The 16502-nt window shown below is 32.1% G+C and overlaps 1 protein-coding gene across 1 annotated transcript in view; it reads left to right on the forward strand.

Moving 5' to 3' along the window:
* LOC129216618 (uncharacterized) overlaps window positions 1-16502 on the forward strand; it is a 38623-nt gene that overhangs the window by 2947 nt on the left and 19174 nt on the right. Inside the window, exon 2 of the mRNA XM_054850835.1 lies at window positions 10950-11120. Coding sequence (XP_054706810.1) covers window positions 10950-11120 — 171 coding nt within the window. The remainder of the gene's footprint in view (window positions 1-10949; window positions 11121-16502) is intronic.

A 16502-nucleotide genomic window follows, 5' to 3' on the forward strand; every position in this document is an offset into this window, starting at 1 on the left:
CTCCAAATTTGATTACCCAATGATTTTGAAAGTCAGGCGTCGTTGCTCCCATTTAAAAGAATCAATTGGGAATTTTTTCTTCTGCAAAAAGAATTTAGTCATGTGTTACCACTGTTAATAGAAAACTGGACAATTTTATCAAATTCTCAAAAAATCGCCATTTGTAGGAAAAACATATTTTTTTTTCTCTCAAATAATCCTCCCGTGAAATGTTTATCCTGTCAAAAACAGAGTTCGTAGTCTTTCATCACGTTGGAAACATCTTGAACTTGAGCCTACTTTTTGAAAAGTTAATCTGCGGGAAAGGACTTAACTCTCAGAAGGAACTAATAAGTACTTGGAAAATAGGAGAATTAAGGTAAATAGAATTTCAAATGCCGACTGAAAGACTTAGTGCTTTGAATATATATGGGAATCTAGTGTTTCATGCCGTGTTTCGCAATGTGAGGGTATCAGGAGGCATTTGGATTTTATTTGAGGACCATTCGAGAATGAGGGTTTTATTTATTTATTTTACTTTTATTTATTTATTTATTAATTTTGCATTACCTGCCATATTTTCTTTCTTCTTATTTTTTAATGCCGTTTTAAAATGCTTCCTCCAATTTAATGTCATTCGATGCAAAAAAAAAAAAAAAAAAGAAAAAAAAAAAAGCATTTATACATTTAGCCCCACATTCAAAATGTTTTGTTTCGTGCAAAGTTGTTCCGGAAAACCTTAATTATGTGTTTTTGCAGAACTAGTTAACTTTTAGTTCTTAAACTGTTCAGGTGTCTTTAAGCCCGTTTTTAAGGAAGTCAGGTGAGGGCAACGCTCCCCCCCCCCCCCTCCGCTTTGATAAATCGATGCGTTTTACATATATGCGGGCGTAGTTTTTGTTTTTCGAGACAAAATTCACCGGGGAAAACACCTCTTTGTCGTTGCCCCCTCTCCTGCAGAAAATTTTGAAATGATGGACCTGATTTTCTGCAAAATAAATCATAATTCATTTAAAATTTGCCGAAAAGCCTTTTCTATGTCTGTAACATTTTGTTTGGAATTGTGTATTTAAGGTGTTCTAAAAGTAGTTATCTGATGAATGAAAAAATTACTTTTTTTTAGATTTTAAATAAAAAAACAAAAAAGAAATCTTGTGTGAAAAATTTTGTTTGCAAAGTTTCAAAATACCATTTTTGATTTTTCAAAGGAGAACCTCGCTTTTTGTCAGTGCTGCCATCTTTACTCTAAAATAATAACAACTTTGAAAGTTTACCAACTATCTTTTTTTACAAAGAAAAATGACGTGATTTTCTAAAAATCAGTTCTAGTAATTTTTTATATCATTATGAAGTAACTGTCTTTCAGCTTTAAATATTTCTGCGTTCCATTTTACTAGTTTCCTTATGTGCAATGAGAAGAATTTCTTCCCCCATATTCGTTCTTTTTTTTATTTTAGTTTTTTCCTTAAAAGTTTACGGTTATTAAAACCCAACAGTATTCTCCATGCTATAGAACTTCTATACTATATTTTTCTTGTAATATTCTAACAGCCCGGTTAGGGCATCCAAAGACTGCAGTTTCGTCCTTGGTATGGACTCATCAGTCTGGAATAGTCATTAACCGAGCTGGAACCATATGTCCTCTCATGGAAGCTGAAATTACCTTCAAACTGATAGCTAAAATTAATTTTGCACACCAGCGAGAGTCCGCAAGCAATAGCGCGGGGCAACTCGTAAAATAATGCGGATCAACAATTTCAACTCGTTTATTCGAGTTGATCCGTACTATTGCTTGTTGACTCTCGCTGCTGATGTGCTAAATTGATTTTAACTACCAGTTTGAAGGTAATCTCAGCTTCAATGAGAGGACATCTGCTTCAACCTGGTTATTGAATATTCCAAACTGCTGAATCCATAACAGGGACGCAACTGAAGTCTCTGGATGTCATAGCCAGGCTGTCGGTAAATGGCATGTAGTTCTGAACTAGCTTTACGTTTTGGTGGCAACTTACTGCCAAGGACTGATATGGAGGGACCTTGCACTGGCAATTTTTCCGCATTGAAGTCCTAAATCGCAAGTGTAGGTCATTTTTGATGACGATAGCGAAAGGAATGGGGTTCAAATCTCCCGGTCGGAAACTGTTCGGAATTGAAATTTCAAAAGCAATTTTAGACTATTTTCAGCTTTGATAGAAGGCCTTCTTCTGGGCATTTTGCAAAATTGAAGTTTTAAAGACGCAACAGTAAACATCTCAGGTAGTGTTAGGGAAAAAATAAGTCAACAGACTTTCCTCCAGTACTTTTTCGAAACTGAAGTTCCAGAAAGCGCAAATCTACCTTTGATGATAATAGGAGGAGGGGTTCTAAAGGCCTTCCAACAAAATTGTTGCGAAATTGAAGATCTGAAACGCAATTTTTGAATACCTCTTTTTACGGAAAAGGAAAGTTCAGGGACCTCCTAGGCTAAATCTCTATAGTTTAGGTGCTTCAAATAAAAAAAAACGGTGGCTGCCTCCCCGACCCTTCAAGCATTCATAAATCAGATACTTAGTAAGAGGTAAGTTGAAAATCAACCACCCCCTCCTTCAAACATTTCTGGATCCACCCTTGCATAGGGCTGTTAATTGTTTATAGTCTTTCTTACTATGGTGTTTATTTTTAGACAGGCAACTATTTGAGAACTGTTTTAAAAATTTTATTTTGCAATTACTGGTACCCGCACGGCTTTGCCCGTAGTTGAAAATTAAAAGGTCATTCACTTCGGCTGCATATTTACAAATAATGGATGATGAATTTCTCGCCAATTTGCTGTGTTCATTTGCTTGCCCATGTTACGGTTTCACGTTGTGATAATTTGCTTGGTAAAATTTTCTTAAAATTGGAATAGAAAAGGAACAAAATCGAATGTTCGAAAAAACGCTTCGGGGTGCACACCCCCATGCTATAAACTAATTCTGTGCAAAATTTCATGAAAATCGGTCGAATGGTCTAGGCGCTATGCGCGTCACAGAAATCCAGACAGAGAGACCTTCAGTTTTATTATTAGTAAAGATTTTGTTGTAACCCGAACGGATAGTCGTTTTGCTCACTTTTGCACCCACTTACAAAAGCAAAGCGTGAAACGGCACTCCACGAAGATTCAAATCTTAAGTTGTCTTTAAAATTCGTTTTCATTTGCTCTGCAACATTTCTTGCCCCATGAAGAAGTTTTGAAGAACGTGCCACAAGATTCAAATGGTTTTTAACGCAGAATCACGCTCAACAACAAACTAACTGTGGCAGTTATAGCGTTAGGGGGAAATTTATGAATTTTATGTGAACGAAAATTCAAACATGGGTGTGTATGGATTTTTAAAAAAATATATTTGTCAAGAGTGTGCTGACCGTACCATTTTTTTTTTCTAGATTTTTCCAGTGATTGAAGAAATAATAAACTAAATTATAGACCGTGCTAAAATTTTAAAATCTTGTAATTTATAAATCATAAGAAATTATTGTAATTAGCAGTGCTTTGCTTTTTTCCCCTTTGAATCATTTCTCCTAACTTTTCTGTTTTTGTTTTCTTTTGCAAAGAATTCTTTCTTTTTTAATTAGCAAAGCTTTGGCACATTCAATCATTTGTATCATTTGTCTTGTTGTTTTCACTTGTTAAATGTTATTTTAAAAAAAAGTGTTTATTTTCCCGTACCTCTCTATTTCTTCTTTTTATTTATTTATTTTTTTTTTGTTTGCCTCTTAGAAATGCTCTAAAATTCCTAATACAAAGAACACATTCCATGACATTCTTTCTACCACGCTGTCCTCAAATCATTCTTAATGCTTTTCCAATAATTACAAACGCAAAAGTTTTGTATCATAATGCTCTTTCTTCTTCGCCGACCTTTGCTTGCGGTGATACTTTTCTTCCCTGCAAGTTCAGCGGCTGATGCGAAAAAGCAACTTTCTTGGCATTCACTGAGTGATCGTCGACAGATGGTTCCATCGACGTCAAAGAACAACTCTCTCCACCCTAAAAGTGTCAGCCGTTCGCTTCCGTCAAACTTGTGACCATGACTCGTCTCCTTTCAACATTATTAGCTCTATTAACCACGCACTAAAAGCTGACTGTTTTTCCTTTATTTTTATTTTACTCTGAATAATTTTATCGTTTGGCCTTGAAACTTCCAAGTGAAGCGCAGACAAGTTAAGTAAAGAACAGAAAAACTGAATCTTTTTTATCTTCCGCCCTTTCTGGATAGTAAATATAAATTTACGCATCAAGGATAAGTTTTTTATTTTTCTTTTCAAATTAGTTCCAAACGAGACTGTGATGTATGAGCGCCAAGAAACATTTTTCTTATTTACGTGAATTTGGATAGTTTGTTTAAATATATGATTGCATGAATTTCTACCGAACGAATTTTCAAGAGAGAGAGAGAATGAAATTATTTTTTTTTCCAAACAAGACTGATATACGAGCGCCAAGAAATTTTTTTCATTATTTGCATGAATATGGACAGTTTAAGTATATGAATGCGTCAAAGTAATAATTAATTTTTACCAAACGAATTTCCGAAAAAATAAACCAAAGAATTTTCTTTCTGCTAAACAAGACGATGATGTACGAGCGCCTAGAAACTTTGTGTCATTTTCATGAGCTTGGATAGTTTGTTTAAAAAAACAAATGCGTCAAAGCAATTCTTTCTACATTAGAATTTCCAGTAGAGATAACCGAATTATTTTCATTCCGTCAAACATGTGAATGCGCAAAACAATTAATGTCTTCCAATCGAATTTCCAGGAAAGAGAACTAAATTATTTTGTACGACTTTCACCAAACGAGATAATTGCGTACGATTGCAAGGCGCCATTTTCCGTATTAACAAGAATTTGAATTGTTTTTTTTTTTTTACATATATGAATGCGCCAAAGTAATAGTTTATTTCTACCAAACGAATTTCAGAGAGAGAGAAAGAAAACCATTTTTTTTTTGTACCGAATGATACTTAGATAATATGTTTTTGAGCAATCACGATTGCTTATTGTTCTCACTTGACAGTCCTTGGCGTTTGGTTCCTTTTTCAGCGTGGACCAGGGGCCTTTGCAGCACTACTGCGCACCTGCCTCTGTTCCTGAATACTGTCCCCCGGAATCCGCTTCTCCTGGTCGGTGGCGTCCATACACAACACACACACACGCTCATACACATGTACACTCATATACATACAAACTCACACACACGTCTATGTGCATACACCAGGCCTACGCAACACACACAAGCCTACACATGGATACGCGCGCACCTACACACACGCGCGCGCGTAACCGCCTAGGAGGACGGGCAGGCTTGGGGGAACAGGAGCCGTTTCTAGAAACAATAACTCCAAGGAGTAGGGTCTTGTCGCAACTCGTAATTGCGAAACGAAAAACATAATTTTAATTCAAAATTTTAGAACTCAAATTAATATTTATTTATTTATTTATTTTTTGCATTCATGAATTTGGATAGCTTGTTTAAATATATGAATACGTGAAACTATAGTGAATTTCTACCGAGCGAATTTCCGAGAGAGAGAGAGAGAACGGATTTTTTTTTTTTTTTTTTTTGTACAAAATGTGACTATTATGTAGAAGCGCCTACAAACCTTATTTCGTTATTTGTATGCACAATGAATGTATTTTTAATACGACATGAAAGTTTACCGTTTCACTGCAAAAATAATAATAATAATAAAATTTTCATTCAAATCCTTTTATTTCTGACATTCATATTTTTCGTCGACATTTGTCTGCTAACAAAAAAAATCAAACTGCATCACATGCTAACATGTGCCTAGTCATTTTAACTTTCTATTAGCACATTGTAAAATGAAATAATATTTTAAAAGTAATAATAAAAAGAAAATAAAAAACCAATAACAGAGTATCAAATTCACTAACTCTTTTGTTTTGACTTAAAAATTTCTGGTGTTCAAAATCTAAAATCAACTGGGGGGGGGGGATCATGTCGAGATGTGTGTCAAAAATTAATGCATTGTTATTATCTTAATGTAAAATAATATTAACAGAAAAATCTGGAATTTTTTTCTCTTCAGAGGAAATTCTGAAATCCAGAAAATACAAGTCTTGTTTTTATTACTTCTCCTTGAACTGAGATCTACTATTAAAAAGCAGGCAATTAACCACGCTAACGATTGCCAATTCTCGCCAGTTTACACTAAGCTAATTATTTATGTCTAAAAAATAAAACGAAAAAAAAAGTAAATAAGTTAATGAACAAAAAAATAAAGGAAAGATGTCGATTTTCAGTCAAAATAAATTGCTTTTACCTGAACGTAAAATCCTCGAGAAAGTTCTGGAAAACTCGTCTCTAAAGAAAGTTCTATAATCCAGAACATACAGATGAGACAGGGAGAAGCAAAAGGATGCAAGTGGACTTTTTAAAGTTTCAAGTTAAACATGTTTGAAATTCAAATCTTAGGTAGGCTTTCATTGAATTTTTTCTCTCTAAATCATGCTGTAGAGCAGCACCCGCCAGAGCTACTAGTACCATCACTTGCCACAAAAACAGGGGAGATTTTTTTTCTACCATTTGTAACTATTATCTCCAAATTTGTAATTTTGGCACTTACATCCTTTCCCTCTCTCTGCCTCAAATATAAAGCTGCAAGTAACCACCCCATAGTTAAGGCAGAATTACAAGCAAATACTGAACTGTTTGCTGTAAAAAGCTGTTAAGTATTTGCTTGCAATACAATTTAGTTTTTAATATTTCTCCATGAAGAAAGACATTACCTTATCTTGAAACATCGCACGAACTGTGTAGGAGTCTCATTATGAAGATTACGGGCTTTTAGACGAAGAGATTCTCTAACGTCTTCTAATTTCTCTAAATGCTACTCGGACCGATAGGAATCAGTGATAAATCCATTTGCGTGGGTTCTAATGAAAATCACTTGTTTTTCGGTTTTCTTTCTTTTACTTCTTTAATGTTTTGACTGACTTCGTAGTTTTATTCTTTATTCTCCGTTCAAATGTACGGAAACGTGAAAATTTTCTTTTCATTAATGTGGAAGAATTGATAACTTTTATTCAGGATTTGAAATGAAATTCTAAAATGATTCTTTATTCGCCTTTCAAATGTACGGAAACGTGAAAATTTTCTTTTTATCAATGTGGGAGAATCGATACCTTTTATACAATACATAGAAATGGAATTATAAAATTATTCTTTATTCGCCGTTCAAATGTACGGAAACGTGAAAGTTTTCTTTTTATCAATGTGGGAGAATCGATACCTTTTATACAATACATAGAAATGGAATTATAAAATTATTCTTTATTCGCCGTTCAAATGTACGGAAACGTGAAAATTTTCTTTTTATCAATGTGGGAGAATCGATACCTTTTATACAATACATAGAAATGGAATTATAAAATTATTCTTTATTCGCCGTTCAAATGTACGGAAACGTGAAAATTTTCTTTTTATCAATGTGGGAGAATCGATACCTTTTATACAATACATAGAAATGGAATTATAAAATTATTCTTTATTCGCCGCTCAATTGTACAGAAACGTGAAAATTTTCTTTTTATTAATTAGCGAGAATCGATACCTTTTATTCAGTACATAGAAATGAAATTATAAAATTATAATTACATAATATCACTTTAATTGTAATGTTCATGATTCCATTTGTATACTATGAAGAATGATTCTGCGAAACTCGTACCAGCAATTCTTACAAAGAGAAACAAAAAACATTCCCTCGCTCAGCTAGAATTTCTTACGAGGTTTGGTCAAACAGTCCTTGGTTGAAAATTTCGCCGATGTCTTTGCTTTGTGAATGTTGATATTCGCCAGTTAATGTCGATATTTTCCAGATTTCCGACCTTTCACAGCCACATATATATCACTTGCTGAGACAATATGGTGCAAAGTAAATAACTCTGGGTAGGGGGTTTAAACGCCCTAACGCCTCCCCCTCGTCCCTCCCCCCAACACTTTGTGCCCCTATTTGATGTTAAAACTTAGAATTGAAAGATTAAAACTTTTCTTTGGTGTTATTATTCGAATTATTTCTTGTTTCAGATTGGCGGTATTTCTACTTCTTTGTGTTGGCCACTTTATTAATCACGAAATATTTACAAAACAACATCGCTGTCCTAATCTATATTTTGGGTACAGGGTTCCTTAGAAATGTTCTGTTGTTTTTCACTCTGCCCCCTCATTCAGATGGAGTCGCTTTAACTGGATGTTTGCCAATTCCATACAATCCGTGGTCAAACAGTAGTAAATTAGCAGCATCTTTCGACGTGCAAAATTTAAATTATTTTAATATTCTTCTGGAAAAAAAAGCAAGGTTGGTTTTGTGAGAGTTGAAATTGTAATCCATATCGTTCTACCCGCATACGTTCCTTTTCTTAATAAAGACTAGATTTCATGAAGCTTACTTTAACTGTAAAAATTGTTTCAAATAAACATAAAAAAGACACATTTTTATGTTAGTGCTGGTTTTATATCTACTGGGGGGTATGATTTTATATCTACAGGGGGGGGGGTATCTCAAAAGGGGGTGGTGACGGGATGTGTCCAGGATGATTGCGATAGAGTTGAAAAGTTTAAAAAACATTAATTTACTGCTGTGTTTTCATTAAAAAAAAAGAGTCGATGTCATGAGTCATCTTTATTTGTTTCTTTTTCCTACTGCGTGCACTGATGGAACTTGAAGGAGCGCAAACGGTTATAGAATCAGTAAGGTCTACTACTTCGCGATTCTCGAAAAAATGTCCCGTGCCTAACGTTAGGTTTTTTATTTTTTTCAAGTAACTATTAATTAAGTATGGGATTAACTGTTATGCTTTGATAGTATATTAAAGCATCTATTATTCCCAACAGCATTATTTTTTGAAGGCTTTGGTAAGCTGGAAAAAAAAAAAAATAACTTAGCGTTACGCGCGGTACATTTTTTCGAGAATCGCCCTACTATCTCTTATTATAAAACAATTCAAGGGACAAAAATTTATTTACACTTACTTTATTAGTTACTTGTGTTTCTAAGGATAAAACTTAACCATTTGTTTGGTGTTTAATTATTGTTTTGGGGTTCAAACAGAGCTAAAACTTCGGAGGGTCGCCAAAATACTCAGTCTAAAAAGGGGGTGCAATGTCTAAAAGTCTGAGAACCACTGGGCTTGAGAAAGTTATCTTTCGATAAAATTATCCAATTTAGGTGTGACGTATTAGCCTTGCTCGTCTAAGCAACAAACATCTTTTAGAATTTCGTCATTTCTCAAAACGTTTATTTATAAGAGGACATAGATTTCGAAATTGGCCCAAGTTTTAATTTCTGCCAATTACTGACGACGACAACAGGTATGTTCGCCAAGTATGTCACTTATATTAGAAAGCTCGAAACAGCAGAGCGAGCAATATCTGACAAAAGTTAGCGCAATTCAGTGGGAATGATGCCTGCATCCGAGCTTTCTTCCTTGTTTTGATTGGCCACAGTTCAGTCTAGTGGCAGCTGTGGGGGAATTACGGAAATAGAAATTACGTAGTTTTTGCGTAATCTTCGTCTTCAGGTTAAGTGCACGATTTGTGTTTCATGGATTATGAGACGGTAAAGTCTGCTGTCTTGGATTCTCGTTTTTCTTTTTTTGAGCAAAAAATTTTGGGAGGGACTGAAAAAGCGAGGTAACATAAATGCTTTTTGTATTTTGTTGCTCTGAAACAAGTTGGCATAGTTTTTGAATGTTAAGCTGTTTTTGAAGTCTAATTCATTTAATAAACATAACATTTTAATACGTATGTTTTATGTGTCAGAAAATTTCAAGTGTAGAATACCAAATATTTCAACATATTTCTTGTATTTTCTCTCTTATATCGAATCGTAAATACTGCCGTGTGCAGGTAAACGGCAGCATCTGCAAGAATGAGTTTTCGAGATATTTGAAGAAACGCGTTTTGGATTCAATGCTAACAATAGGAAAATGTTGGAATTAGGCGTCTTTTTCACGCCCTTTTTTCAGCGGAAACCAAATCGGCGAGCTTGTACAATAAAGATAACGTACAATAAATGACAAAAATGCAGAAAAATGAAAAATTTGCAGCTACTGCCCTTTACCTGCACACAGCAGAATAAGTCAACCATTAACGCAGTTCCATATTGAGTTCTGGCATTCAAGTAACATTATTCACTTTTCCGATTGAAAGATTTACAGTAATTTGTATTTTTGACCCTATACTGTTTTACATTTTGGAGCATTATGTTACGGTTTTTATACAAAAATATACATAAAATCTGGAAGAGATTTTAAAATCTGGAAAAGATTTCATCTAAAAAACATTTGGTGTATGTCTTCATTTTAGGTTTTTTTTTTTTTTTGTTAAAATTAGCACTATTATTTAATTATTTACAGATGTACTTAAATATCTTAGATTGAGGTTTCCAAAAATTAGTTTTTTGCATTAAAATTTTATTTAAGTTCACTTTTTTTTATCATTGTTATGCCTGTAGTACAGTTTAAAATGTGAATGTATTAACTGTACTACAGGCATTATTATTATAAAATGTTATTTATGTTACCCGTACGTTTTTACAGTAGCGGTATGGAAAACTAAGGGTTGAGCTATGGGTATGTTTTTGGAAGTAAAACCGGTTTTCGGCAGTGGTTTTCGACCTGATTAAAAGATATTTGTTACAAATCGTTTTGCAGCATGATCGTATAATATCAAAAATTTCGAAAAGGAAAAAAAAAACACCCTTTTGAAAATTTTCGAATTGAGCTGTTTTGATACTAAATGTCTCAAACAACAATTTATACGCCATTAATTTTGCTGATATTCTCTGTTGCATCGAATTTTCTTCAATTGTGACTTGTACGTAACAACTTTTTTTGTGGTTAGTAATACGTTTTTCAATAGCGAATGAACACTTCACTGAAAATATCTTAGAGGTTGACTGGTTTTTATTTTTAACTTTTAGGGAGGAATCTCGATTGCAACCAGCTAAGGTTCGGGTGAAGTTTTTCGAGAGTCAGCACGTGGCGCAGGTTGCCTGTGCACCTCCCTCCCCTGACGTCACCTTAGACTTCGGATCAGACACCATGACGTCACCAACGCTGGATCATTCGCCGGATTACCACAGGCAGATCAGGTAACCTCCTATATTGCTCTTTCTACAGAATGCTTTTCTGAAAGACATTCATTTTGGATTTGTTAATAATTTGTATTTAAAGTAATTTATTTTCGATTCTCTTTAAAATGTCGAATGTTTCACTAAAAAATCATTTAAAGAATGATTTTGGGATGTTTGAAATATTTTAGTGTATTATGTTCTATATTATATGTTATTGCTTAAAATTGTTTTCAAAAATTTCGTATTCCATCTCGAATTAACTCTGTAGAACCCCGAAAATTCCTTCTAGGCGCTGTGTTATAGTTCTTTGCTTAATATGATAGTTTCGCCGCGTTCTGTAAAAAGTCCGGTATGAAAAGTTGACATTTTATAGTGACACAGATTTTATTCATCGCGTGCAAAATATACGTTCTTTAAATATTCCCATGGTACTCAACGGATTTTAATCCCAAAAAATACATTTCTTGCTATTTCTAACGCCATTTTTTAAAATTAATTTTTATACATTTTTTAATCGAAGTTAAATGAAGGGCTTGGGCAAGAATGTGATATACCACACGGTGTGAATTTTTCAGTAGGCCAATTTTAATTTAAAAAAAATATTTGTAGAATTTTTCAAAGGTATTATACATTCTATATTCTGAAACACTAAAATCAGATATGTTTTTCTCCAAATGACCTAATCCATTGTCACGTTTATTTCAATTTTAGTTATGATAAACACAAATTTTGATCGAAAAGTCACTCCCTTGTGGCTTGTCACATTTCTTCCCCGAGGCATTCAACTGGTTAAGAATTTTTGTAACATACTTTTGTGGAACTATTTTGTTTTATTTCTTCATTTATGTCAAATTGTATGCCAGTAATTGAAAATTTGTTTTTCCTTCAAGTGCTAGATAATGTTCTTTTTGAACACAATTTAATTAAAAATTCATGCTGTGTTCTCTAATATTTTGTAATCCTAAAAGATATTATTAGAAAATATTAGTTTCATTTTTTATCAAATTAAAATAAATGAAAAATAATGTTTTGTATTTTAAACATGATTTTAAACATGTTACTTAAAGATGTGACGATTCGTATTTAACTTTTCAATTAATTTAAAGTGATGAAAAAATAATAAATCTCACATATTTGTCTGTTATCATAATTTCGGTACGCGAACTGACATTAGCTTGAGTTTTTTTCCCCGGTAACTTTTAAACCGTTTACATATAAATACGCTCTTTAAGAGCATAAGGGCTCATGCACTTTATTTTGTTGGAAATAAAACTCAGCCGATAGGGTCATTCTTCACCATGAAATTGCTCCTTTATGTTTTGAATTTCATTTTTTCTGATTTTTAAAATAAATATGTCAATAAACGGCACCAATTTTTAAAAATGTTTTTCAAGCAAATGTTTGAACTATATGTGTAGAGAAGGAATGTGTTAAATGGCAAAAAGCTGGCAAATCTCCTAAGTGTCGACAGTTTTGATTGGCAGCAAAAATAACAATGTACATAGAGTGACCGATTTCTTCGGATTTTTTCCCTTTATTTTTCAGTTTCAAGGTTATTCTTGACTGACAAGCCAAAAATAAGTTTTCTTTTTTAAAATATGTGATTTTGGAATAATATCAAAAATTCTTATTTCTTTTGTAGCGTCGCTGGTAGATGGCGCTAAATGTCAGCTCGTTTTCGAAACAGTTGTTTTTACTGCATACTTACTATATTTGCGGTAAAAACTTATATGCAGACTTTCAAAACGCATCTTTCACCAGCGAACTTTCTGAAAAATAACTTATTGGCTAACTCGCAATTAAAACTGGTCTCTTGTTGGACACAAAGACATTTATTGTTTTATAGTTCTCATTAATTATTCACTTTTACGTATTTAGTTTCTGGATTCGAAATTAAATCAAAGTATTTCATTAAAAAAAAAAGTCGGTCACACCGTCATTATTTTCAGCTATTTTCACTTCTTTTTTTTTTCAAAGAAGTATTTACGCATTAAAATTGTTTGATGTAAATGAAGTGCATAAGTTTTTCAGTAGTTGTATACACAAAACATTTCTTCGAAAATTATTTAAATTTCTTAAAGCCATTAATCGTTTTTGCTTCCAAATCTGAGTTGTAAAAAGGTTTTCTTTACATAAATTTTTGTTTTTGGTTAGCAAAAAATGTTGAGCCTAAAAAAAAGAGTTAAGTTTTTTTTTTTTCGCGTTGAAACATACTAGTATTGAAAAAAAAATGTTAGTGCGGTATTATCAAAAATAATGGTTTAGCTTTTGGTTTCAGGCTTGAATTTTTATCTAAGTTGTCAAGAGTTGTCTGCTCTAAATATTTTAAGTTTGGGTTTTGCATTTCCATAGCACGTTTTACACTATAATTGTTGCTTTATTTTCTGCATGTTTGGAACTTCAAGAGTATCAGTCTACATTTTAACTACAATAGTTCCATATTTTTTCTATTCTATTTAATTATTTATTTAAATTTATTCATTGATTTTTTTTTATTTAAATTATTTATTTTTTTTCTTTTATTTTATTCTGTTTACATTTTATTTTATTACTTTGTGTGTGGGTGTTCATATGTCATTCACGTAGCACAGAACTTTTATCATAAAATAATAATAATAATTATTATTATAAATAAATTAATAAAAATAATAAGTTTTAAAAAATGAAATAATAAAAGGAGCTAAAAAATAACTTCGAGAAAGAGGGTTGAGAATTTTTTTTTATTTGTTTATTTTGGAGAGAGGATTCGCGCCATTTCACTTGGGGGGGGGGGAGGATGGACACCCCTGCTGCTGTCAATGGTTAGGTATATCTGAGCAAACCTTATAAACTATGATCAGACTACCTAACCATGCGAAAATGCCTGTTTTGCCTAAACTGCTTTTGTTAATGAAACTAGGCTTCAAGCATTTTCCATTTTTAATAATTGATGTTACTTATGTATATATGAAAAAAGATTGTTAAATGTTGACTGTACTCTGTTAGTTTAATATATAATTTAAATTCCTACTAAATATTTTTCTCGGATTTTGTGCGATACATGAGTTTTAAAACTTTTTCTTGAAGTCGTTGTATTTAAATAATATTTTACTCAAAACAAAAGCTAGATTTTTAGAAATTCGATATAAATACACAGCTTTTTTGCCTTACTTTCAATTAAAGCTCGAGGATTTAGTTCTTTTCTCAAAAGAATTGAGCTACATGCATTCTATAAGAGTAACGTAAAAAAAAGGATAAATTGAATAAAAAAATCTAAATAAAAGTTTATGAAAGAAGGCGAAAAATAAATCACAGAAAGAAAAGGGAAAAAAAAAACTTCCTTTCAAAAGATCGGATACAGATTTTCTTAGAAAATGTAGCAAAGCTTTCCACTTAAAAATGATTTACGATGTACGGTAAAGATTTTTTTTTTTTCTGTAGTCTTGTAACATGTTTCTGTTGAAGCGTCTTTTATAATTGGGAGTTTAGGTTCGGGATTTTGGATTCAAACGTGTAAAGAAGTATATGAGTTCGTGTAATGACTTTTCTCGTTTGCTTTTTTTTTTTCTTTACTTTCTTTCTTTATGATGTGACTTTGAAAAGAACTGATTATATATACTGAGTCTGAGTATACACGCAAGGAGCAATGGCGGAAATTAGAAATTATACAAAAATTTCACTTCAAATGAATCTACCGATTCTTATACATGTTTGTTTTGTGTAGCATCAAAATGTTATCGTTTGGTTTGAGAATTATCCGTACCTTTTTTTTTTTTTTTTGATTTACTGAAACAATTATGACATCACATTTATTATTCACGAAGATTTAAAGTTATTTCTACTAGGTTTTTGAAGCTACGTCATTTATAAGATATGATAAAAGGATGTTTGATTTGAAATTACTATGTGCTTTTCTTGAGCTTTAAATGGAGACCCCACTAACAGTCGGCAAAAGAATAGCATGTTTTTTTTTTTTTTTTTTTTTTTTTGTAAGTTCAAAAACTCATAGATGGTATTATTCAATCGCTTCTCTTTCTTTGAATGTGGCAGTTTTGTTCTCTAATTTAACGAACATTCCTATTTGTAAAATTTTATGTGTAAGTTGTTCAAGTCTTGGACCCACAAATGATCTAACATTTAACGGATGTGTCACCTAATTTTAAGGTTTTCTAGCATCTTCTTAGTAAGGGCAAGGTTATTTACGTTTTTGCATGAGTTTTTGGTATGTAGCATTATGTTTTCATTTTGTAAACATTGTGTGTGTGTCTGTGCGTTTTTTTTTCTTTTTAAATTTTATTTTTTACCAGGGGGTGTATATATCATTCAAGATACATCATGATATATATCACGATATATATCCGATTTGTTTTGAAAATATGATATTTTCGATATTTATTTTTTCAACTACGGTATTTTCAATATAAAAGTACTGTTTATTTATCATTAAAAATAAACAAAAAGGTAATGTACTTGTTTTTGTGATGTATTAATGGCATCAATAATATAACAAATACAATATTCCTTTTTTACTTGTATTTTATATTCACAAAATTATTATTAATGTAACAATTTTAATTTATATTAAAAGTGCCTAGTTAAATATTAAACAATGCTCAGAAAAAGAAGAAAATGTCTTATGACTGTGCACCGACATTGAAAAAACTGTTCCTTGTAACACCAAAACACGTGTCTGCAGTAATTTGCAATTTTTGTGCTTCAAAACGTTGGATAATTGATTTTTTTTTTTAATTTTCAGCACAAAGGTATTAATTCGTTACTTATATTGGATTAGAATGTATAGTTAGATATTTAACTTAGAAAAGGAAACAACCATGGGGGGGGGGGAGGGCAAATGTGTATGTTATAATTTTAATAATTAAAAGAAAGTAATCTTTAATAATGACATTACTTTGATTTTCCAACGGAATTTAAGGTGGAAGATTTAATTTATGTTGCTTTGTTAAGCACTTGTCTCTTCTTGGAAATATTTGGTGTCCCATAATTTTTTTTCACTTGAAATATTTAAAAGTTAATAATTCAAGAATTATTCTGAAAACCTCTGCAGTTATTTTTTCAAAATTTTCCACAGTCTTCACTAGACAGTTAAATACAGGGTTAGCGTAAAAGAATATCCCGGTTTTAAAAAATTTATATTTCATGAACTATTACACTTACCACTATAAATGATACATAAAAATAAAGATAAACTGCGAAAGTTTTGATTCACTCACAACTGTTCGATGTGTATAAATTTCGTAATGCGACGCACATGTATAACATAAATTTTTGGGGTGTTTCAATGTCGATTTTTGTAACACTACCCGTATGCGATCTTTCAATTCTTGAAATGTTGTAGGCAACAGTGGTGTATAAACAGTCTTTGACGAAACCTTATAAATAAAATTAAAAAATTAATTTGAA

The sequence above is a fragment of the Uloborus diversus genome, chromosome 2 (genome assembly GCF_026930045.1).
Source record: "Uloborus diversus isolate 005 chromosome 2, Udiv.v.3.1, whole genome shotgun sequence".
NCBI lineage: Eukaryota > Metazoa > Arthropoda > Arachnida > Araneae > Uloboridae > Uloborus > Uloborus diversus.